Below are 24,111 nucleotides of genomic sequence, written 5' to 3' on the forward strand. Positions count from 1 at the left end.
CAGATGGATCTTAACAACCAAGCCCGGCTCCCCCGAGAGCCGCCTAGCACACAGTACCATCAGGCCGCGCCGCACCACAGCGAAGGGCCGCGGCACGCCATGCGCTCTGCGGACAGCAGCCTGAGAGCACCCGCTGCGGGCGGCTGGGCCCCGCGGAACGCTGCGGTTGCCCCTGGCGACGGGCGGGGCGGCTTCCGCGGGGCCCGTCGCGGCTTCCGGGAGAGGCGGGGACAAGGGATCCAGGTGCGGCGCTCGGTTCTGCCCGCTCCGCGCCCTCGGCCGCCGCCATGACCCGCAAGAAGCTGCACCGGCCCATCGCCGCCATGGCCAAGAAGATCCGCGAGTACCGGGCGCTGAAGGATCGGCCGCGGGACTCTCGGCGCTTCGCCGTGGACTACGAGACCATGCGGCGGCCGCTGACGCAGAAACGGCTGCCCGTGCGGGCCTGGGAAGACGTGCGGAACGAGAACCGACTGTTGGCGCTGCTCTGCCGCCTGCCGCGCTTCGGCGTGGGCCGCACCGTCACCCGCAAGTCCTGGCTGTGGGCGTACCGCGAGCCCTGCTACTGGGTCATCACCAAGGTGAAGGCGGACTACACGGCCGAGGTACCTGCCCCGTCCCACCCGCCGCGCCCTGCGGAGCTCCCGCCCTCCACTTTGCCGCGACACACCCTCAACAGGTTCCTCTATTTTTTTTTTTTTTTTTTTGCAGAACATGGACCATGGAAGAGCCTGGGGCTACCTGACCTTCAAAGGTAAAACCGGCTCGTTTTCCCACACATAGGGGCAGAGCTAGAGAGCACCGTGTGCGTGAGGGTGGCAGAGAAACCGCGGGCTCTCTGACTGGCAAATTTGTTTTTCTCACATGTTGTAATGGGAAAAGAAGTTCCTTGCGTTTCAAAGGCTGGGAATCTAGCCCCTTCAGAATGTTTTCCCAAGGAATGCTGTGGGAGAGCCAGTGCAGTATGACCTTGGGGAACAGCAGCACTAAAAGTATATTAGATGAGCTGACAGACTGTTCTGAGACTTTGAAAGCAAGACACAGTATGAGCATGAGGGTATTCCAATTTAAATTGACTTTAAAAGGAAAAAGTGCAATGGCAATTAAGTTGTGTTACTGGAATTTTGAATTAATGATTGGAGTTGTATGAATGAATTTTCCTTTTTAGAGTTGCTTTATATTAGATATATAATTTTCCATTTCTGGAATTAGTGAAATAGTACTCATTAGAAGGTTTTTAGTTGTTGACCACTTCTAACACTTAGTTTTCCAGGAAGCTTTCATCAGTGTAGGGAGAAATGACTCTTGTTCCTTAACCATGGAAATGGAACTTGAGAGAGACAAAGCAAAACTAAATTAGGAGAGGGGATCACCCACTCAGCTGGAACCTGTTTCCATTTCTATTTCGATTCTCAAGGACAGAAGTCAGATCCTATAATATAGCAGGGAATCATTTGTCCAGCCCTTTGAAAATTCTGTCGACTGTTCCCTTTTGGAGCATTTTTGGTGCCAAAGAGTCAACACTTGCTGTGTCTGGAAGCAGTTTCATCTGATGGTGTTACCCACTGGTGTTCATCATCTTTTCCCAGGCAAAACTGAAGAGGAAGTGAGGGAGATTGACAAAGTCATGTACCATGACTGGCGTATAGTGCCCAAACACGAGGAGGAAGCCTTCAAGCAATTCACCCCAGTGTCTGAGGTAACTGTTCGGTTCCTGCCATACCCACCACTGCTCCGAGCCATGATCCTTGCACAGTGGCAAAAGGAGGGAAAACCAATAATGGAAGAGCCAATTATTGATCTGGAGAAGGTCCTGGCGTGTCCCCAAGAGTGGGCAAAGAAAAAAGCTACTGGGACACCAGTATAGAACCTTCTTCAATGTCCTGAGCATCCCATGTGCTCTCACTGCCTGTTAGGCACAAAGGGTCTTACAGAGCCCCTCTGTGCCCATTTTTCTGGGATGTTTCCAGCTTTCTCCACAGCCCTGTACAGTCACCTCATCTGAAAGAGAAGATGCAGATATATTCAGACTCTTCTTCCATAACTTCGGTTTCAGTGAGCAGAGGAGTCTTCTTGGTTCCCTGGATAGTCTCTAAATACACAGCTTCAGTCAGCCAGCTTCAGTTCTTTGGAGCATAACATTTTTTATATAACTTGGGTCCTGTATGAATCACAAAAAAAATGACTGTAAATATCACAGTATTTCACAGAGCTGTGAAAGAATGTATCTTCAAATGGAAATAAATGTTTTCTTAATTCTGCGGCACAGTTCTAAGAAAACCCATGATTTTTTTTCAATGCCAAGACATTGTGACAGCCAAATGGAGAGTCATTAGCTCAGGCACAGCATCTGGTTCTCTGAACATTGCAGAATGATCTGAATTACTAGCATATGAAGGCAGTGAACAAGAAGTGAGGAGCATGACTTCAATACTAAGATAATCCAAAGCTATCCATCTCTTACTCTCAAAGATGGCTGTCAGGAGATAGGGGAAATTACTTTAGTTCTGGTGGTGCAAAGGAGGTGGGATTGGCTCTTACCATTTGAAACCAATTGTAAATTACCCCAGTTCCAGGGTAGCATGTTGTGAACATTAAAACATGAGCTCCATACAGTTCATGGTATTTCATCTTCTCTTGCAGTGGCTGCAGATGCTGCTGCTGTGTCAAAGGCTGTTGGAGGCTCTGGTCTGGGTGTGGCTGGAGGGAGCACAAGAGCTGTTCAGCTCTATATATCATATGCCTGCAGAAGTAACTGTTTAGTTTCTGTATCTGAAGATAATCAGGAGGCGGTGTTCCATTTACTGCAGCATCCTGAAATCACAAATAGCCTGAAGGGATTTAGTGAGGGAGAGCACAAACTGGACTCTGCTCCACCCAGTGTGTGTGGCCTGAATGTATTTGGGAACGTGTGGCCCCACCCAGCAGAAAATGGCTGTCTTCAGGCAGGAGCACACAGATTGACATTGGCTTACCTGTATTTCCATAGGGTTCAACACCAGAGGCTCCTGAAGGGTTAAGATGCTATGGGATATGAAGGAAGGCTTTTCTTGTGAGTTAAAAGCTGGTCCTGGAGCAGAATTCCAAGAAGCAGAATTGAGCCTGCCTCGTTGTAGCAGGAGCACTGCAGGGCATGTGCCAGATCTAGTTCTCTGGCTTCAGAAGGAATGGGAGAATCAGGAGTAGTGTTGAAGGCACGGTTTGAGGCTGTGAGCCTTCTCATGGCTGTGGCCAGAAGGTCGTTTGTCTGATTCCTATAGTCTCTACTGCTGGGCACTGAGCTGAGCTGTTGCCTTCCTGACCGTACCATGATTGAGGCACTACTGAACACAAACCAAGAAAAAGGGAGATTAAAGGGAGGTGTAGCTGTGAGTCAGATGGGATGAGTAGAACTGTCTAGTCCTCTGTTCTGCACAGCTGCGATCTAAATGTAGCACCAGCAGAGGAAGAGTCTCCCTGAGGGGGCACACACAATGACTACAGTTGGCAGACCCAAGTGCTGGTCACAGAAGCCCCAGAAAGGCAAGAAATTACCCATGATCAAAGTATACCAGGGAGCCAAGCCAGCAACAAAAGCAGGTGGAGCTGATAAGGCACAGACTCACCCAGCAGCTTGGGTGAGGCAGGATTTCTGAAGATGATGTAGGCAAAATCCAGCCCCCTGGCTCCAAGGAATTGATCCAGGAGTGGCTGGAGACTGACATGTGACCTCAGGTTGTCCTTCAGTGAGGCTCCTGGGCCATAGGAGGAAAGGGCCCCTGTAGAGGTGGGGGGTGTAGGTGGCCCTTAGCATGACAGTTAGGACTTGCTGGTGAGCTGAGGGTCATGAAATGGGGAAATGGGTGTCTTCTCACAGAGCCCTCGACAGCCTGGGAGCCTTACCCTGATAGCGAAGGTCCCTTTTGGGAATCTGCACAGCCTGTTTGCCATGTGTTGGATTCCATACCCAGAACATGCTGTGAGTTCTGATTAGCCTCCCAAACTTGTACATTTCCTCACAGATTGTTTACAAACAAGGGGTGATTGTTTGAAGGGTGTTGGCAGTGACCTGCTTACTTAGCCACCAGACATGACTGTACTTCACCAAGGGCCCTGCTCAAACTGCTCCTGGCTGTTTCGAAGGGTGAAGCCCCAGGGATTTAGAATGGTTCACAGCACATGTTTCCAAACCTCATTGTTGAGGTGTCTCCATTAATTGCAGAGGCATTGCCAGTTGTACTACACCCTGGCCTGTGCCACACCACAGTGCGTGTGTTGGTCACAGAGGTGACTCACCTTACGGCTCCCTGCTTGGGGCAAAAGATGCTCCTCTCCAGTCTTAAGAACATAGTTCATCGCCATGTCTAACCCTTGAATCAGTGCAATTCTACAAAATAACTATGAAGGTGTCCAAATGCTGCTGGGACTGAGAGGTTCCCTGCAGTTGAATGATGCTGATATCACCAATGCCTATGGGATTGTGAAGTGTCACCCTGTACAGTGTTGAAAACTGACCTGATGTGTTATCCCTGGCAGTTCACCTGACAGGGCCACTCTGATTAAAGTTCCAGCAAGCCAGCAGGTGAATGCTTCTCTGCTCCAGCTTCTATTTCTGAAGTTGTGCCACCTTATATTTCTACCTTTTATTTCAGCTGCTGGTACAAGCCACAGATTGCAGTGTTGCTTGCTACACCAGCCCATCTGCTCCGACCCTGTGAGCCATCAACATTTCATTTCCTGCCACTGAAATGCTCAACAGGGAACACTGAGCGGCATTCCCACCCTTGCAAGTGTCCTTTTAAAGACTGAGCAGCAATCCCAGTGCCTTCATAGGAACACAACATGGTGCCCAAGGTGATGTTAACATGTTTATTACATACTGAACAGATACAGTTTGTTGTTGACAGCATTGGGGACAAAGCACGGGAACATATTGGTACAGCAGGCTCTTTACAGAATGCCATCTTCAGACCAAACAGCGGAGTTTACAGGCCTTAAGACACTTTTAAAAATCATTTTGTAACATACAAGATACTTTACATACATCACAGTGGAGATATGACAGAGAAGCGTACTGAAGCCAGTTAGTTCTCACCTTGCCCAGCAGTGACCCAAGGACACAGAAGCTATCAGCAGAGGCTGTGTCTCCCCCCTGCAGCTGCCCCTCTAGGCCATGTGCTTCTCTTGGAGGAGAACATAGCATTGAGCTGGAAAGGAATCTGATGGGAGATTCCTGTGTGCTATTAGGGCCCAGTGGGTGACCGGAGATCAAGTGCTGTCCCTTCAACTGCTCATACCAGATACAAAACAGTCAGTGGTACAAATGTTGCAATTCTGACTTTCTTATAAAAGAACTGACAGAGTTAAGGAACTAAACCCTTCTTTTTCTCTTCAGCTAGCCCAAATTCGGAAATTTGCCTGGCCCTAACTGATGAACTATTACATGACAGTGGAATCTGTGTTGTAAATGTTATATTGTTTACTTCAATGCACTCTGTGTTGGGAGGGATCCAAAGAAGTCTTCCTAGCAGAAAGCATATGACAAAAGTGAATGAGAAGCCTGGCATGATCAGCAGTGCTCCAGCAAAATGTCCTCGATGAAAGGTCCCCCAGCATGCAGGTGGTGTCTCCATGTATCCCTTAACCTCATGCCAGTCACAGAGTCCACTATGTGTATGCCTGGAAGATGTCCTCCAGCTGGATTCCTGTCTTGGGGAGGAGTGGTGTGATGGGTGCTTGTCACCAGCACTGCTCACACATAGCATGAACACCACTGTGGCTGGCTGAGACTTCTGTTCACCAGAGATGTCTCTTGCCTTCCTGCAGGGAAAATGTATGCCACAACCTTTCCTGAACTGTGGATACAAAAATTGTTTAGGTGCTGCTGTGTCAGGAGAGATGCCATGTATTAGAGCATCCCCTGGGAATATGGCATCCCTGCAGCAGACTGGGATCTGCAAGCCTGGTCCATGGCAGCAAGCACAGGACACAGCAGGGAGCTTTCTAGGAGATGGAGGCCTGCCCAGTTGTCCCCATACTGTCACAAGGACATCTCTGTGAACCTGGAGTGCTGTACAGGTCAGGCAAAAAAACCGCAAGAGGACCACCAGGAGCTTCCAAATTTATCACTAATTAATGCAATTTGCCCTACTCCTGCACACCCCAAAAAGAATGTTTCAAGAGACACAGAATTTGTCCTAGTGGGACAGTGTCAGAAAGGGAGAACACACCATTGTCTCCACACCTGGGACTTTAATATTCTGCATCTTGAGTTCAAAACCACTCTCCCTGGCCCCAATTTTTGCTGCTTCTTTTGTAAGCAGGATTCACATGTTCAATCACTCAAAATTGCTTAGACAGAAAGTGCTATCACTACTTTTCTTGGGGGCTGTCAATTTTTTCCAGGAGTCAGAAATTTCCACATTTCCAAACTTCTTACTAGCATAGTCAGTGCTTGTGATATTAGGTAAAAGACGTCAGGAATCTAGCCTCAATTCTTTTTGTGTGTGACATCAGGTGAGACATAACCTTGACTGTACTTGTCCTAACCAACTGCCAAGTCTCTGTTTTCCAAGTCTCTGTGAAAAGAGATCTCCTTCTAGCAGGTCCTAAAAAGTAGACACAGCCTTGAGATGAGGCAGTGTCAAAGTGTTAATGCAGAACTCAGCAGATCAACACCATCTGCCTTTTAAAAGCCACCAAATGAGATAATCGTCACATGAACCTTTCAGAACAAAATCAGGAATTCTTTTCTGTATGGCATTTTTGGAAGCAAGAGGCAAGAAAAGCCTTGCCTTTTCTTAAAAAAGCAACATTCTGGTACCCTTTTGCTACTACGGCTGTTTGGCACTGACAATCAAACACCTATCTTCTATCTGAGCCCACCAAACAATTCTCTTGGGACACACACAGGCAGGCACCCAGCATATGATGCTGAGGCAACAGCAGCAGCAGAGGAAGGGACTTTCCCCCTGCAAAGATGGAGGTTGTGATCCCCACTGTAAGGGTGCTGCTGCCTTCTCCAGCCCCACAGCCGAAGTGCTGCTGAAACCATGATGTTCTTTGGAGGCTTCCTTGGACCCTTAACTGCTCTAAGTCCAGAGGATATTATTCTGTGCTTAAGAGTGAATAAGGATAAGATGAAGAGTCTACTGGTGAACTAGAAGGATTTCTGCTGGGGTGCTGCAGAAGTGATTCACCATCACTGCTTTGGCAGGGAATGCCTGGGGACACACTTCTTTCTCATGCAGGTGGGAATGAGGCAACCTGCCCAAGAACCTGAGCCACCCCCCTCCAGCTGCCCCTCCTGACACTGGCAAAAGGTTTCCCACAGTCCTGGCTCCAAGCTCCCTCCATGGTGTACTGCCATTTCTCTCCTTTTAGATGCCAGCTCCAGAGCAGAACAAGAACCTAACCACACCAAAAGCATACGGGCCCGAGTTGAAAGCTGCGAGTTCAGAGGTTCAAGGGGGTCACAGTCCAAGGCAGGAACCGTTGCAGTTGTCCAGGGTCAGTTTCCAGCAGGAGTTATAATGCAGGCATTCTGTATGTACATCATGGCATTCAGGCGGGAGGAGGGACACTTACATTGTGGGAAAAGACGAATTCTCACTCAGGGATGTATGATACCTGCCACACAATAATGTGGCTTCGTTCAGCCTTGGAAAGTACTGGCTTCACCTGGGTGGCATCTCCTGCATTCTCTTCTGTCTCATCATCTTCCCCATCCCCTGAAGAGAGAACACTGAGAGTAAAAACGGTAGGAAAGAAAATGCTCTGGAATACTCTGAAGGAGCCAATACCCCTTTTAGAGTCCCAGCAGTCTGATAACAGACACTGTGAACTGAGATCGTTTTCTGCGCCTGGAGAACATTTACAGCAACCCCATTCTTTTCTGAAGCTGGACTTCATGGATGGGACAAACTAGCTCCAGCAGCGACAAAAACTACCCCTCCTTTGAGGGAAGCTGATTTTACACACAGAGCACCCTCAGCAGCATGGGTAGTCACAGTGGGGCATCAATGTTTGGACCCAGTGGCACAGATGCATTTGTTCTTTACAAAGCCATTCATACTGATGTTATTTTATGATAATTTTAATGTATTTGTAGCTTTATAGATTGCTAATGCATGGCTGTAGCTCCCAGTACTTTTCCTACCCTTTTCTCCTACATTTTAGGACAGTAAACTAACCTAACAAATTCCTGAAAAACTATTTAGGCTTGCCTCTAAAGATGTCCTTTAGTCAACCAAGGACATCTTGCTTTTTACCATGCATCATAGATGTCATAAATGTAGGGCAAAGCTCTTGGACCAACTCCAGTGGGGCAGAACCTGGGGAAAATTACGTAACCAACTGCTATTCTAACTGGACAATATTTGTTAAATATGCTAATTTGTTTAACTTACAAAAGTGTAGAAGTCCTGTATCATGTGTGTATATTGCACCTGGAGCCTCCAGTTAAAGAGGCTTTTATACTACTTCCTATATTAACACAATCTCAAAACTGTTGTTTTGTTCTCTATTTTGTAGGCATCACTACAGCTGTGTGGCACTGCAGCCACGGGGCACAGGTTGACATCCTTGTGCTGTGCAAGGAACATCCTTATTTGCCCTCACAGCCAGATGCAGTAGATGCAGTGTGGGGCTTTTCTGCTTCGGTTCTCCTCAACAGTGATGCCTCACTCCATAACCAGAGCTAGGCACCCACTACCTTTCCAGATGCCTCCCACCAAGGGGACTTACCAATCCGGAAGTCGATATACCCTTCTCCTCCACTCAGCACCAGGACGTTCTTCAGCTTCTGACCCTCTGTCTCAGTGGCTGCTGTGCTGGGGTTCTCCGAAGGGCTGTCCAACACACTCCCGTTAAGGGTCGCAAGGACATTGCCTAGGAGAGGACAGAAGTGCTGTCCATGCCTCTGCTCAGCTCCCACACAGTTCACATGCACACAAACACATTGTGCAGACCAATTCTTTCTGCTAGTCAAATCTGGCAGTCACTCCAGTATAAATACAGATGTGTGAACCACAGGAAGTGTCAGCCATGGCCTGGACCCTAATCTGCTGCAAACTAGCTCCAGCCCCTGCTACAAAAGGGATGGAGGGACAAGTGCCTGCTGAGGGAGAGATGTGCTTACCTGGCACAGAGACAAAGAATTTGACAGCATCCCGGTGGCCATGGAAGCAGAGCTGTGCCTGAGCCATTGAGCAGTAGGGAATGAAGCTGCTGGCAGATTTGTCACTGTTGTCATCACCATACACATGGATGACCCCACCAGAGCGACTGCCCTCTCCAGAGGTTGGTGAAGTCTTGTTGGCTGGAGACAGGGCAAGAACACCACCAGTGATAGCTATGAATCCCCTTTACAAAATGGACTCAGTCAGAGAGAGAACTCATGAGCTGTGAAGAAAAACCTTTAAAGGTGCAGGTCTCTTTAAAGGTCTTTTATGAATGATATGATGGAGGAGACCACGGCAGATTATACAGTCCCTCTTTTTTAGCCTGGGGCAAGCTAGCCTGGTGTCACCAGCAGTGATCCTGTCCAGCCTCCAGAAATAACCCACTGTCCTAGGATCAATCTTGGTCTTTTGTAGCTGGCAGGGTACCCAAAGTGTCCACTGTCCCCAGAAGGCAGCTGGAGGAGAATTGCTGCTCTGGATTAGTGGCATTGCTCAAATTCCAAGTTAAGTCCTTTGCTAATACCCTGTGAAGAGCACACATGCTGCTGAAAGCAGTCTTTGGGTCTGTTGAAGCCTCTCAGCCCATTCAGAGGCATCACAGAAGTGAATGTCCTTCCTCATTTCTTGATTTAACCACGACACCAGATTGTCAGCTACTCCAGCAATGAACATCTTTCAGATGCTCACCATCCACAGCTTCCAAAGAGGGCTCAGGGCCCTGCATCCTTCATGACCAGGCTCCAAGAATGTGACAGTTTCCACTAACCAAGCAACAGAGACCAGTGCTTTCAGCTCAGGATGGGAGATGCTTTCCTTCTGCATACATCCACATAAGTACAACAGGAATAATACGAAACTAGGCAGCTTTCACTTTTCTGTAAAAAAGTGAATTCATTCATTATCTGTAGTTCTGTGAATTCATTAATTATCTGTAGTTCTGTGTTTTAACTTTGGGTGAATTTCAGTTACGTGACTTGGACAAAAGAGACTTTTCCCTATCAGGCTCAAGCCAGGACAGTGGGACAAGTACAAATACTTTGATGGAGGAATGAAACTCAAAGTGTGTACAGTATCTGGCTTTTTTCTGCAACTAATATCAGATGCTTTAAAAGGAGGAGACACCTGTTGATAATGCATCTGGACAGCCACATGAATGTCTTTGAATGAGAAAAAAAACCCTTTAATTTCTGACCCTGGAAAGGCATGAATTTGAACTGAGAATCTGCCTTAACTGGCACAAACCTAATCAATTATTCATGCTTATAAAGTCCCCTTGGGTTTGATCTCTTGTTTAATAACTTACAGCTGACAGGTAACACAGCACCACCTTGCCATTGGCCTGAAACTGATGAAAGAAGCATCACTGGAAAACAAAGGATGACCAAGGGAGACCTTGGAAGAACACTCTACTCCTGGTTCCTGCTTCTGACTGAATGAACCTTTTCTGTCCCCATCTCAAACTGGTCTACCACAGTAGGGAACCACTGTTGAAGAATAATTATCCTTAACACAAAAACCAGAAGGATCAACAATGAGATGGAAAACATTGTTTATAGCTGTGGGAAATGAGGTGTACTGCCTCATGACTGAGGCTGGTTTTACAGCCTGTCATGAGGCAGTACACCTCATTTCCCACAGCTATAAACAATGTTTATAGCTTTTCTCTAATGCAACTTAATTAGCTATAAACACAGCTATAAACAATGTTGCTTTTCTCTAATGCAATTAAAACAAAAGAGTGATGAGGAAAAATGGATGGAGAGAAGTTGAATGGCAGAATGGAAGGTGGGAGAATGACTACATAGGGGGATGGGTGCAAAAGGAATGACAGCTGTGGAGGGAAGGCAATGGACTTACCCCGGAGCCCAAGGAGTTGGCCACGGTGGAGGACTACAGCTAGGCACAGGCAGGGAGTAGGAACACAGAGAGGCATGGGAAGTGACAGGAAGGATGGGAGAGAAAAAAAAGGGGATTACTGGGAGATAATTTGAGGGCAACAAAAATATTATAAAGCCCAGAGAAACCACTACAGAAGCTCCTGTTAGTTGATACTAACTCTGTTCTTGCTCACTTTGCTCTTACCATACAGGGACAGATGTGGTATCTGAGGTGGGAGAGGGGCCGTGTCACAAGGATCCACTGCTACATTTTTAGTCAGATTTTCTTGCTTACCACATTTTTTACAGGAACACACGAAGATAAAGAAATTGGTTTACAGCAGGGAAAAAGTTTAACTCAGAACAAGGACAGAAGCCTTAAGACAGAATGGGCTTCAAAAGGAACTCAGAAACACGACCAAAATTGCAATGACCAAAATGCATGAATAAGACTGTGTACTGCTCTCCTGGTGGTAACCCCAGACACATCCAGCCTCACTGCCCTCAGAGGAGACCATCCCAAGTCTGACTTCCAGGAGGATGACAAGAGGTTTGCTCTTTTTACACAAGAGGTATTTGTTTCTCAGCTTTCCTGTGAGCATTGATGAGAAAACACGTATTTGGCTGCTCTCTGTTGAAAGCAACTGCAATCAGTCTCAAATTCTACTTCCCCATGGTGATCTGGATAAGACGTTCAAAATAAGATGCTGACAGGCAGGTTCAGAACAGGACTAGTAAGACCTTTGATTAAACTTCCAGCTCCAGAGATTCACCTATTTACTCTTACTGCTGGGTCCCCTCACCAGGCTGAATTTGGTGTAAGATACCTATTTCTACTTGATTGATAAAGCTGAGCCCTAATCTGAGTAAATGGAGCTTTTCTGCTGTGGAGACATTTAGATGACTAGGCCAAAGTGGAATTTCCAAGGAGATCTTCCTGGTGACTTCTCATCCCATGACCTCCTTTTGGTGACTTACTACAATTCCCACAGCTTTGTTTCTCCTGTTTCACAGTAGCTACAGAATCAGTTCACATCACTCTGCTCTGTCAAGGTCCAGGGCTGCTGATACTCTGGGCTCTTCTCCCTGAAATGGCTATGATTAAAGGGTGTCAAATGTCAGGAAAGCATCAGCCTGCCTGAACCACCTGCCATGCTGCACAAATAACACCTAAAAGCTTCTTTTTTTTTTGAAAGATGCAGGAATACATTGAATAAATGTCACTTACTCTCAGTCAGGGGAATGGAGATGACAACACCATTCCCAGTGCCCACCCAAAGGCGGTTGCCAGCAATGAGTAAGGCTGTGATCCGGACAAAGGAGAAGCCCAGCTTTCCAGTGCCTATGAATGAGAGTTGGGCAGTCAGTGATGACTTTGGGCAAGGTCTGCTTTGGGCAAATTCTGCCTTGAGCTCAGTAAGCAACAGACCCTCACCTAGCATCTTGCTGACGTAAGGCTCAATGTCGACATCCTGCAGATGCTGATGGCTGTGGGCATGGTAGAGCCTCAGCGTGGAGTCCAGGCGGATGGAAACCCACACGCCATCTCCAATCCATGCCAGCTGTCGCACCTGGCTCTCCCGACGAGGATGGGCATCAAAGGATTTCTAAAATACCAATGTGAGTTCACAGAAGTTTTGCCATTATCTATACTCCACATACACACATACTCAGTTTTCAACTGAGATTACTTGTTTGGGTTCCAAATATCTTGGGAGAAGCTGTGTTAATGCCAGCTGATCCCAGCAGTTCATTACTGTACACAAAAAATCCTTTGCTTGAGCAGCTGTCTGGCAGGTTTGCAGAGTTGATGGTCTTTTCAGACCACTTCAGGAGCAGTAACATTTAGACACCAAGAGCTTTCAATGTACATGATAGAAAAGGAAAACACACAACTCCAGGATAAATTCCAAAGATCAAACTGCTTTGGCTCACTAATGTGAACTTCAGATCGAGCACTTCTTCTCTCCTCAATCAGAATTATTTCAAGCACTCTCAGATTTGTACCAATACCACTGTACTGATTTTCACCCAAAAGGCTCTAAACATTGTTTTCTCTTAATGGGATCCCAGGGGCTTGCTAACTGTACTGTTCCTTTGTGCCATAATGCCTAAAGATGGAGAAGCCTCAGACTATATGTGAAGAGTCACTCTAAAACAAACACCTATGTTTGGACAGTACATGGCCCCGCACATTCCCTAGTAAAGGCAAAGAAAATTGTCAGTTTAGACTTACTGATAGAATTATGCTCTGCAAAGGGAGGAAGGAACAAATAACCCCTGGCAGATTTGATCATAATATGACCCAGACTGACAATCTTGGTCAAGAGCTGTTAAGAATAAATACCACACAAGTGTGTGCATGCATAGCCACGTATGTGCTCTCTTACCTCAATCTGCATTGTCTTCGGCTGGATAACATGGATTTTGTTCTTGTAGCCACACCAGACTCTATCATAGACCACAGCCATGCAACGGATGGAGTGGTGAGTGTGGCCAAGATCCATCAGGTGGTAATTACTGAGATCCCATTGACCATCTGAGTTAAAAAACAAGTGTGGAAAGATGCATCTCCTCCATGACATGTGAGCATACAACAGAATCCTCTACCTTTCTATATATATGTCTTGACATACAGGCTTAGCTGATACTCAAATGCTCAGTTTGCTTATGTCTGTGACCTTCCTATGACTCCTGCTTTGGGCACAGCCTCACACTTATACACTTATGATATGTAACAATAAAGTTTAGTTTGATGCCTGACAGCTCTCAAATCAGACCAATTTAAACATCCTTTATTGCAATGAAGTGAACAGGCTTCTCTAACAACTACAACAAAATCCGTGAGAGAAGAAGGAATACAGCTGAACGAGATTATGTGGAAACTTAAAAGGAAATGGGCCATACAGTCCTTGTAGTGAGGCTTCCTCACATCACAGACCTACAACATAATTCCCCCAAAGTGTTAAATCCAGGAAATCCAGGATTTAACTAGGAATTTAATGGAATCCTCCCTTCTCTCACTCTCAGTAACCAGGCATATATTGTGTCCTTCACAGACAGGAAGTCTCTATGTCATGAAGCTTTATCTTTTTTCTGATGGGAACAATTGTGATGTGTCAATGGTCAGGCTTGAGCTCATGACAAAGGCTGAATCAAAATTTGAATTGCACAAGCCCAGAAGTCTCTATATTTCTGCTTGCTGAATGAACTGCTACTCAATGAAAAACTAAGTTCTTTAGTCATAGTTAGCAAATCCCCATGTGCTGTCAAATGTGAACATAGCTAAGACTCTTCAAGTCATAGGGAAACAAAACCCACAGTAGTGAAGAGGACCAGAAACTGAATTTACTAAGTCTACCTCAAACAACTGCACAGCATATGTATTCTTAAAAGTGTCACATTTACTCCACATGTACTACACAGTACATATATACATTTTTGTTCAGAAAAGCTTAAGAAGTGGTGTTAGAGTACAGCTGAGATGGTTTAGGATAGTGATGATGTCTATAATAGCCATGTGTTTTAATTCAGTGTTTCTACCCCAGCAGCCAGCAACTTTCTCACCTTGGAAGAGCATTTGATCCACTGCCAAATTTGTTTTCTTTATTACATTGATTCTTACCTTCTCCCCGATGGAATATGGCTAATGTTCCATCTGCCAGAGCAACCAGGACCCTCCCTTTCACATGCCTGAAATAACAGAATAAGAAACACATAAAAAATGCAGTAGAAATGAGGGACTCAAAAACTCTTCCTGCCATCCATACACACCATCTTTACACAGTCTCCAGAATTACCAGGCAGTTTAGCATTGCAGGAACATCCTGCAAGAGGTCACACCTCTGACCTTCACTGCAGTAAGATCATCACATCTGTGAGTTTTCTGTTGACGGAATTCTTCTCCTTCACAATACAAACACCATCAACTTCAACAAATTCCCCCTAATTTACCCCTCAGTGAAATTTTGCCTTTCTCCTCCCCACTTACTTCCTCTTGATATTGCTAGACATGTATTCAATGAATCAGTCAGGACCACAACTGAGCAGAAAAATGGGTTGGTATGAGGCTTTCCCATTAGAAAAACCTTGGGAAACTTCTCTCACAAAGCAAGACACTTAGGAAAGCAAAGAAAAAGTTGGAGCTGCCACATCCCTTAGAAGTGTTCGAGGCTGGGAATGTGGATAGGGCTTGCAGCAACCTGGTCTAGTGGAAGGTATCCTTGCTCATGGCAGGGAGTTGAAACAAGAGGATCTTAAAGGCCTGTTCCAACCCAAACCATTCTCTGATTCTCTAAGTCTACAACCAAGAGCTCTAAAGCATCGCTCAGGCCCTAGACCTTCTCCTTCAGGTCCCTTGGAACACACACTTACACCAGGCTCAGCACAGAGTCCTTCAGCTTTATTGAGTGCAGACACTTCTTCCAGTTGGACACAGCCGAGTGCACGTAAAGCCTGTGAGAGAGGACAAATTGGGGAGGGTTAGCAGCAGAGCCCCACACCTTCAGCCTGCCCAGCTTTGAGTCTTCCCTTCTGGTAGGAAAGGTGGAGGTGAGGTAAGAAAGTGATGTTAAATCCCTGAGGCTATGGTGAGCAATGAAATGAGGAATGAAAACCTTCTCCAGAAACAAGCAGTGAACAAAAGGTGTGTGGACTTGGAAAATAGAGCCCAGAGCAGGGAGGTGACACAGAGATCTGCCAGCCCAAGGGGAACACACCAGCCATTCTGAGCTCCCAGCCACATGGTGGGGGCAGCACTGGTGCAGGTCCCAGCATCCCTGGTTGACTCCTGATCTGGCAGTGTTGTGCTGGGCTCTATCTTCAGCTGCCCGTTCTCCCTGAAGAGGCAAAAGAACAGTGTTAGAGATTTAGCAGCAGCAGAGCACAGAATGCCCACCTAGGCCCACAGCCTGGCACTCACAGAAAGGTATGGGCCCTTGAAGACACAAATCGCTTCCTTCTCTTTGGTAATTTTCAACTGCAAATCTGCAATTTACAGTATTTCCTTTCTCCTCCCCTTACAAACAACAAGTACTTCAAATCTACAGACTCTGAGTTTAGCAAGACTATTACACAAACAATATTTCCTCTGTTCATTTGCAGCTTCAACAGAAGCATCTTAGAACAACATTGGCATTCAGGAACAATCTGCATCCAAGACTTCCATCCTATTCTTCAGGCCATCACATCAGCTTTGTTTATCTTAAGAACTTTTTGAGTGGTGAATACACTTTCTCAGTTACTTTTACAGCACATCAGAGGTACTGCTAGAATAAATCAATCATCATTTCTACACACATATCAGTAAGCTCCTTCAGTAAGAACATGAAGTGTACATGTACTTTGGGAGATCTGTCTTAACCACAGGTCTAAGTTCATAGTGAGAGCTCAAATATTTGCATTTTAACAGCTGACTCAGTCAGTTGCAGGCTGAGCCATGTCTGTTTCCATTACATTTTTTTCCTTCCCTGTTATCCCATCTATAAAATTGCTTGGGCACAAAACTGAGAGAAGTCTGACTTTATCAGAAGATCAGGCTGCTTCTCTTATCACAAAGCTTATGAAAACAGATCAGTAATAGAACAGAACCATTACTCTGACCCCAGCTCACCTACCCATTCTGCCTGGGTGCCTGGGCTGGGATAGGGTCTGTGAACACATGCTCGGTGAGGGGCCCAGGCCGGGCCTGTGTCAGCTCTGCCTCACTGGCACTGCTTTCCGGTACCTCTGTAGCCTCTGTTGCCTCCTCAGTAGATTGAGACTGGTTGATCTTCCCATTGCAGACAGGAGCCACCTCACCTGGAGGACAATGAACAATGTGAAACATGCTGAAGAATCAGTTGGTGAGTTAGCTATATAGATATCAGGCTGTCAATTCTTTAATTTATCTTTCCTTGCTAAACTCAATCAAGCCCTGAGCCTGTACCACAGACACAGCAGCTCATCAGGTATCTTCTGCCTGGATGGGAAACAGACACTATTTTAAAGTGAAGCATAATCTGTAAGTAGCACAGCACAGCACTGGAAGGGCTCCAAGCTGTCACTGCAGTATGGAGTCAGCAAGGGAAGCAGTATGATTTGCATGTGAGCTTAACTGGCTTCCCAACACTCAGGGAACAAAGCAATCAGAACAGCAGCACCTGTAGCAGGGCAAACATCTCACATGCCCAAAATATTCTGCTGTATGACTCCTGCAACCAGGCTGTAGCATGTGAATCAAAGAAGAAAGGAGGGCTCTAAGAAGAAATGTACCAAAAGGGCCTTTGGCAGTCCTGTATTGTAGTAACAAAATTCTGGAGGCCCCTGAAGTGCTTAACTTGGGGACAAGAAGATGTGGCTGTAACACCATGAGCTCGGACAGGATTAGCTGTAATTGATACGTCACTAAGTTTTACATCCCAAAACTTACTCTGTCCTTTGTCCAGAACAGGTGTGTCCCCACGCGAGGAACAGTTGCTTCGTGGCACATTGCAGCGGGTTGCACAGCCCACTAGCGTGATCCCTGCCAAGACACCATCGGCTCCAGCTGACTCTTCGGGATTCACATCCCCCTCCAGGAAGATCTCGCCTGGGGGATAGTCACTCTTACTGGCCGCTGAAGGCAAAGAACAAGTTCTTATGTAAATCAAGCAATCACTGCTAATTTAATGTACTCCTGAGGTCACCATAATGATGGGAGATTCTGATCCTTCAGGGTTCACCACCCTGGGGAAGCACCACACCATCCATCAGCAGCCTGATCCACAGCAGATCCCTCATCCCTAGTATCAGTATCCAACGCAGGTACAGAGCCCTTCCATGCCATGCCTGACAAGGCTCACTCCTGCTTCCAAAAAACACCCATTGTGTACCAAAGGAAAGACTTACTGAACACTGAACAGGGAGGGATCTCCACAGAAAGGTCCTACAGGAAGGCAAGATCTGGGTTATGATTTTGGGGAACAGTTATAGAACACAACACAGCCCAGGGGTTAGCTCCCAAGTGAGGACGTCTATTACTCCTCAGTGGGGCAGGGACCCTGTGCAGACCCCAGACTGGGCTGCACTCACCGGGGATGCTGGAGATGCAGAGCACATGAGCATTGCAGACAGTGAATTGGTCCACCACTGTGCCAGGCTGGTTGGCATCAATTATCACGACTTTACTGGTTGACAGTGTGCTCGTGAGGATCCAGACACGGCTGGATGTGGCATCCATCTCATGGAGCTCCTTTGCCTTTGGGAGAGCAGACACACACAGGCAAGATCAGCACTTCTCTTGGATCAACGTGAGCTTAACAGTGCTTGGCAACACATATGGTGTAATTTATTTTAAATTATATATTCTATTCTACAGTAGAACTATAGAAGAAATTTTTCTTTTTTATATTGTTGTCTAATCAGTTTTATTTTTATTTTTATTAATTTGATTCCATTCATGTTGCTGCACTAGTATCCAGAGCACTGGCCAAAGAGCCTGTCTGACTCCTTAGGGCAAGAGCCATGTGGCCACTAATTTTTCTGTTGAGATGTCTGTCAAATGTATCACTGAATATTCAGTCATTCAGAATGCTCTGAGTCTGGGATGCAGCCAACTGATCAGCTTAAGCAAGCTGCCCTTGGGAGAGTATAAGGCAGCAGTATAAGACAGGTGTGGAGGAAAACCCTACAAACCAGACAGCATAAAATATTGCATGATTATCTGCAAATTACAGCTTGGTTCTTTAAACAGGAAAAAAACCCAAAAAATCACTTAAGGCTACCAAAAACCAGAACTGGATTAAATCTCAAGAGGCCCAAATGGACTCACAGACGGTGTCCTTTTAACAAAGCTTCGCCTGAATGTGTGTTAATAATTTACAATGAATGAGGGCTATAAAATCTTCCTAGCAACCTCAATCAAGCATTTCATTGCCCTTATTATTAGGATTTTATTCAAAATTCCAAACGTTTTAAAAGCAAAAGTTGGAAAACTTTATACTGGATGATTTGTCCCAAATCACACCAAAAGTTACAGAAGAGCCAGCACACCACAGCACAGTCCCACAAGTACAAGAGCATTTTATGGCATAATACAAAGATACTGAGAAAGGGAGTATGATAGGGATGAAATGAGACAAAACATCAGAGGGAAAAAAATCCACTTTATTTTCTGACCTTTTTTTTCTCAGGAGATGTATGGTTACTTTTGTTGTTGTCGCCTTCCACTTCCCTGTCACAGGTGAGAGGATCATGCCCAGGATCTAGTTTCTGCCCATTTCCAGACTCCTGTTCCAAAGGTCTCCATCCTGAGAGATTTACTCCAGCTGCACACCACAGCTAAGAAAAAGAAGCAGGAATCTGAACTAAGAATTCTGCAGACTCTGTGGTCTCTGAATTTAGGCACCTTTGTGGAGAACTGTTTAATGTCAAACATCTAAAACATTTCACTGGAAACACTAGATCTTGATGATTTCTACTAGAAGATATCCGGACTGATAGAGGTAAGGCAGAGGATCTCTACCCAGCAACATCACTGCTTTTTAGTCACTACAGCAATGCTAGCCAGGACATGACAGATGTTTAATGTGTTCAAACTGACAGAAGACAGGTTAAATGAGGTATTAGATTCTTTCCTGTGAGGGTGTGAGGCTGGTGAGCATACCCAGAGAGAAGCCTGTGGCTGTCCCATCTCTGGAAATGTGGAAAAACAGTCTGCTGGTTTAGCTCCCAAATAAGCAGTTTTCTGAAATCAAATCCAGCTAACCTCCTATGAATTATTTCCAGGGAGCTTTTTAAGAGAATGCCTGGAAGAGGACCACAGAAATACTAGATTTATCCAAAACCTTAAAGAAAAGATGCTGCACAGAACATTATTTAAAGATCACACCTAGAGCCTTCTAGAAACAACAGCATAAAAATTTTCTTAAAATTTAAGCATCAGGATGACTTCTAAAAATCATCTCTGAATGAAGTAATGACAAACTAACTACTTCAAAACAACCAGTTACATCAGGTAAGTCTGCCACCTACACAGATGACCGCTTATGCCCAACTGCAATTCTACTCAAAACATTCTAGTATTAATAGATATGGCTTCACAAAAATCCAGATAACACTGGCCTGTTACCAATAAATTCTGGTCAACAGTAGAATCTAAGGAGTGATGAGATGTATTTTTACTTTCACTTGGTCATTTTCATGAATTTTTACTACACCCTGAGGAGTCTTAGTAAAAGCATTAGAAGCATAAAATGTTGCTGTTGTTGATGAATTGTCTCAAAAAAGCAAAAGATGTCGGGGAGTAGCAGGGAACCTAGCAACCAGAACCAGCTGAGAATTTTGTCCTAAAATACTTTTTCCTACATTCACTACAAACCACCATTCAAAAAAAAAAGGAAGTGGAAGATAGAATTTGGAATATATAATGTCAGAAGACTAGAGATTGTTGTAAAAATGGCAGGTTTAGTGACCCAAATCCTTTGCTTATTTCATGTCCCCTTTCTAGACTGCATGGTAAGCAGAAACAACATACCTTCATAGTTGGGTCCTTCTCTACTAGTGGGCGACAATATACAGGCACAGGGACATTTTTCATGCGAGTGTCTTCCTGACCACCATTGGGACTCAGCTAGGGGGAGAGAAGACAAAAAAGACAGTATAAAGCTGCAAACATCGGGATACAGTAAGAGAGATGGAATCAGTGTGACAAAACCAACCAGAGGTGGTTGCTGCTGAGGCTTCCTATCACATCTTGTGTGAAACAGAGTCCTTAAGGGGAGAGGAGCAGCACACCCAAGAGACTATCTCACAATCATCAGTGCCCCAGTGATGGCCCACAGAAGCTACACATTGCTCTGCTGATAGAGAAAGGATGCTCTCTGCAAAGAGTCAGGACACTAGCATTCTCTTCCATCATGACAGCTGGACTTGATGATCTTAAAAGACTTTTCCAAACTTAATGACTCTATGGCCTGAAACCTCCAAGCCATGCTGCCAGGTTCCTCCCTTTCAGGAGGTCTCCGACCAGTTAAATGCGTCACAAGCCAACAAATGAGGCTGATGTTGCTTGATTTTGTGTTATTCATGGGAAGAAGTGGGCATAAACTGCATTTGTTTTTCATACTAAATGACTGTTAAAGTTCTTAGAGTATAAATGAAATAAGTAATGTTCCAGCCCAATTATAACAAAGGAAATTTATTTTAAAAATAACTGGATTCTGGTTTAGGGTACTTTTAGTTTAGGGTACTTTTTGATTTCAGTACTTTCATGCAGAGGAATGTCCCTCCATTGACTTCAGTGGAGATATACAGAACATCATTTTGGTCTGCACCTACAATTATCATACAAACAAAATATGCACATGGTATGTCTAAATTAAATAGTTAATGACTAAGGTCCCTAGTTAATGACTAAAGTCACCTTCCAGTCAGCCTGTCCAGAGCATGGTCCCTACCTGCTTGTACTTGGCTGGGAGGCTCCAGCCACAGGCCTGCAACCGCCCATCATCGTTCCGCACGTGCTCCCGGACTTGCCGGTACTGCTCTCGCTTCTGCTCACGGCGTGCCGAGGACGTGCAGTCACTGAGGAGAGAAGCACAGCGTCACCCAGCTGATGGTTAAAGAGAGGAGCTGAGGGTGAAGGGAGTGTGGCCAGTATCAGGGAGGGCACACACAGCAAACCAAATCCAGCTGTGAAAAGAGATGTAGAGAGTCAAGAGACAGAAAAACTTGACAGACACAGGCAGTTCTGACCCATCACCTGAGCAATATGGCAAGCCAAGTCATTGTGTCATCACCTCTCATGATGTTCCAAGAGCTCTTCAAAAATAGGGAATAAGCCTTCTCTAAAACCTATCTAGGAGATCACACCAATTCTTGCTGAGCTGTTACAATTTACTAATCTAATGTCTCCATCAGGAAGGCATTTTCAACTCTTTCCCTCCTCATTATAGTCAACTATGGATTTTTCTGTCCCTTTTTAAGCTTTGTCTGCTGACAAGGAAAACATGTACTAATTGCTGGTTCAAATATAACAACTCCAGGTTTGCACTAGCAAAGCTTAAACCAAAAATTGATGGGTGAGCTTTTAGACATGTTTTAATATAAACAAATGCTGTTTGTCAGTTCCAGCTCTCAAAAGGTTTTTAATGTATCATTCTGAGGTACAAACAACATCAGCAGAAAAATTTAATCCTGTGGACAACCCCATTATGTCAAACACTGCTGAGAAGTACTCAGAAACCACAGCATGACTGTGAGATGTCATCAGAGAAAAAGATGGAGTAAGGGCAGTGGGTACCTAAAAAGTTTAAATTTACCCTTCTACAAGATTCAGTGTCTTTTCAACAAATCATTTTTATTGTAGAAGTTATCCTACTTTACCACCACATTCTTCAAAGTCCTTCCATAAAAACACACCCCATGTGAAACCAAACAACCTTTGTAATGGCAGAACACTTTGTGAAGGCATGTAAAGCACTGAAGAGTTTTCTCCCTTCATCTTAGCAACACAAAGAATTTGGGTAAACTGTAATAGCGATATCCAGAGGCTCATTTATAGCATGGTTTAAATTAAAACCAAGTACTGGAACTTGAATGTGCTGTGGAGAGAACTTTTATCTTTACTTAAAACCTTTGTCAAAAGGGTTGCGCAGACATTTCATCCCTTTGTCTTGATGCTGCCATTACACTCCGCCACAAAAACCCTCTTTCATTCCATCCCGGTCTGCAAATAGAAGTGCAGAACTGAAGTGAGGCCACCCAGAGCTCCCATGGTCCCTGCTGAGATGATCCATCCTGGCCTGAAAAGCCATGGACACTGTATGTTTGGGAGGACAAGGTTTGCTGAACCCATCCACATAGTAACTGATGAGTGAAAGCTCAGGGAGATAAGCCACAGAGAAAAGAGACATACTAACATCACACAGACTGTTTCCAAAGTGGAAAACAGCTTATTTTAAACACTGCTGATCTTTGGGGAAGCTGCAGGGGAGCCTGGCTTGGCACAGCCCTGTAACTCACTCGTCAGGGAAGAACTCGAGGGTGCGGCTGCCAGAGGAAATCTGACACATGGTGTGGCTGCGCCGCTGGCTGAACCCCGCCGTGGTGGGAGACTTGTAGTGGATATTCACAGAGGGGTAGGTCCTCTTTGCTGGGGGAGGACTGGAGGAAGAGCTGAACAGACGGCTGAAACTAGTGACAGAAAAAGGCAAACAAGTAAGAGAAAAGGTGCCTGGGGAGACAAGCACCATAGATACACAAAAAGGGAAGCAAGAGGTTGGGATCAAAGCCTGTCACAAAAACTGCTCTACTTCAAATTCAGACCTACATCCTTGGTTTGATTGGCATAAGGTGTTTTTAGCTTCCAGAAATAGGTACCTTCTAAAAACAGCCCTTTATTATAACGGACTGTGAGTGTGTCCTCCTAAACCAGGACAGAGTATGAAAGTTTCCACTCCAGGATATTCATGAACTTTTTCAGCTTGTGAAACAAAATCAATGTGCATGGTCTGGTCTGATTTTAACTTCAATAAGGACAAAGGAAGCCCTTGAAGGCAAAAGGGTTAAGCCAACAAACGTTTTGGGGATTGAAGGCAAAAGGGTTAAGCCAACTTCCATCTGACATTAATGTCAGAGTCCATCAAGTTGTTGTCTAAAGTAGAAATGGCAACACTCCCCGTTTTCCTAATCTTGCACAAACCACCAAAGAACTTACAACTGCCAAATGGTGGATTTCTTCTTCTCCTGCACGGATGGGTGCTCACGGGAAGCTCTACGGACAAACAGAGCAGAACCAAGTTAATTTCTGCATCTCTGCCAAGCATCAGGTCATTTCCATCAAGGAAGCCACGTTCAAAGTCAGAATTCATTCTAACATGTTTCAAAAGACACCAGCAAATGGGACATGCCCTGGTCTTCAATGAAAGCACACACAACCACTTTAAGTATCAAGGCTGATGTGAAAGGCAAGTAAGAGTGTTTAACATGATTATCAACTCTCTGTAACACTGACACAGACAGTGTGGAAATTACAGAACCTAGCATTAAAGTCACTTCAAGCCTTTAGAACTCATCAATCAGAAGCAATACTCCTCCCTAGAGCTTCTCCCAGA

General features: G+C 45.3%; 2 protein-coding genes and 1 long non-coding RNA gene across 25 annotated transcripts in view; 2 read left to right on the forward strand and 1 right to left on the reverse strand.

Moving 5' to 3' along the window:
• Positions 1 to 190: 190 nt before the first annotated feature.
• Positions 191 to 2,268, forward strand: MRPS34 (mitochondrial ribosomal protein S34). The gene is made up of 3 exons (XM_009099631.4): positions 191 to 605; positions 712 to 754; positions 1,590 to 2,268. Exons 1-3 carry the CDS (start codon positions 288 to 290, stop codon positions 1,865 to 1,867), a joined length of 639 nt encoding a protein of 212 aa, XP_009097879.3. The 5' UTR covers positions 191 to 287; the 3' UTR covers positions 1,868 to 2,268.
• A 2,566-nt stretch (positions 2,269 to 4,834) lies between these two features.
• MAPK8IP3 (mitogen-activated protein kinase 8 interacting protein 3) overlaps positions 4,835 to 24,111 on the reverse strand; it is a 73,694-nt gene continuing 54,417 nt past the window's right edge. For 14 of the 23 annotated variants that reach the window (XM_050980096.1, XM_050980110.1, XM_050980095.1 and 11 more), the window contains 18 exons: positions 23,715 to 23,771; positions 23,021 to 23,191; positions 21,454 to 21,580; positions 20,532 to 20,627; positions 19,175 to 19,336; positions 18,089 to 18,254; positions 17,448 to 17,633; positions 16,654 to 16,837; positions 15,757 to 15,876; positions 15,413 to 15,493; positions 14,664 to 14,731; positions 13,429 to 13,577; positions 12,474 to 12,645; positions 12,267 to 12,380; positions 11,019 to 11,057; positions 9,119 to 9,298; positions 8,725 to 8,868; positions 4,835 to 7,709 (listed from right to left, as the gene is read on the reverse strand). In XM_050980096.1, coding sequence (XP_050836053.1) covers positions 7,588 to 7,709; positions 8,725 to 8,868; positions 9,119 to 9,298; positions 11,019 to 11,057; positions 12,267 to 12,380; positions 12,474 to 12,645; positions 13,429 to 13,577; positions 14,664 to 14,731; positions 15,413 to 15,493; positions 15,757 to 15,876; positions 16,654 to 16,837; positions 17,448 to 17,633; positions 18,089 to 18,254; positions 19,175 to 19,336; positions 20,532 to 20,627; positions 21,454 to 21,580; positions 23,021 to 23,191; positions 23,715 to 23,771 — 2,338 coding nt within the window. In that variant the 3' untranslated portion in view covers positions 4,835 to 7,587. Of the gene's footprint in view, positions 7,710 to 8,724; positions 8,869 to 9,118; positions 10,037 to 10,935; positions 12,134 to 12,266; positions 12,381 to 12,473; positions 12,646 to 13,428; positions 13,578 to 14,663; positions 14,732 to 15,412; positions 15,494 to 15,756; positions 15,877 to 16,653; positions 16,838 to 17,447; positions 17,634 to 18,088; positions 18,255 to 19,174; positions 19,337 to 20,531; positions 20,628 to 21,453; positions 21,581 to 23,020; positions 23,192 to 23,714; positions 23,772 to 24,111 lie in introns of those variants that run through there. The other 9 variants (XM_050980101.1, XM_050980099.1, XR_007778838.1 and 6 more) reach the window with 9 other exon arrangements.
• On the forward strand, positions 10,030 to 11,520 carry LOC127060159 (uncharacterized). Its single transcript, XR_007778842.1, has 2 exons — positions 10,030 to 10,731; positions 10,908 to 11,520. It is a non-coding gene; the product is annotated as an uncharacterized LOC127060159 (long non-coding RNA).

This window comes from Serinus canaria, chromosome 14 (genome assembly GCF_022539315.1).
Source record: "Serinus canaria isolate serCan28SL12 chromosome 14, serCan2020, whole genome shotgun sequence".
Taxonomy (NCBI): domain Eukaryota; kingdom Metazoa; phylum Chordata; class Aves; order Passeriformes; family Fringillidae; genus Serinus; species Serinus canaria.

What these genes read in the sequence shown, in the direction of transcription:
- MRPS34 (XM_009099631.4), top strand. Translation starts at nt 288, where the DNA reads ATGACCCGCAAGAAGCTGCACCGGCCCATCGCCGCCATGGCCAAGAAG. An exon ending in AGGCGGACTACACGGCCGAG is followed by an intron (nt 606 to 711) that starts GTACCTGCCCCG and finishes TTTTTTTTGCAG; the next exon opens with AACATGGACCATGGAAGAGC. An exon ending in GGGCTACCTGACCTTCAAAG is followed by an intron (nt 755 to 1,589) that starts GTAAAACCGGCT and finishes ATCTTTTCCCAG; the next exon opens with GCAAAACTGAAGAGGAAGTG.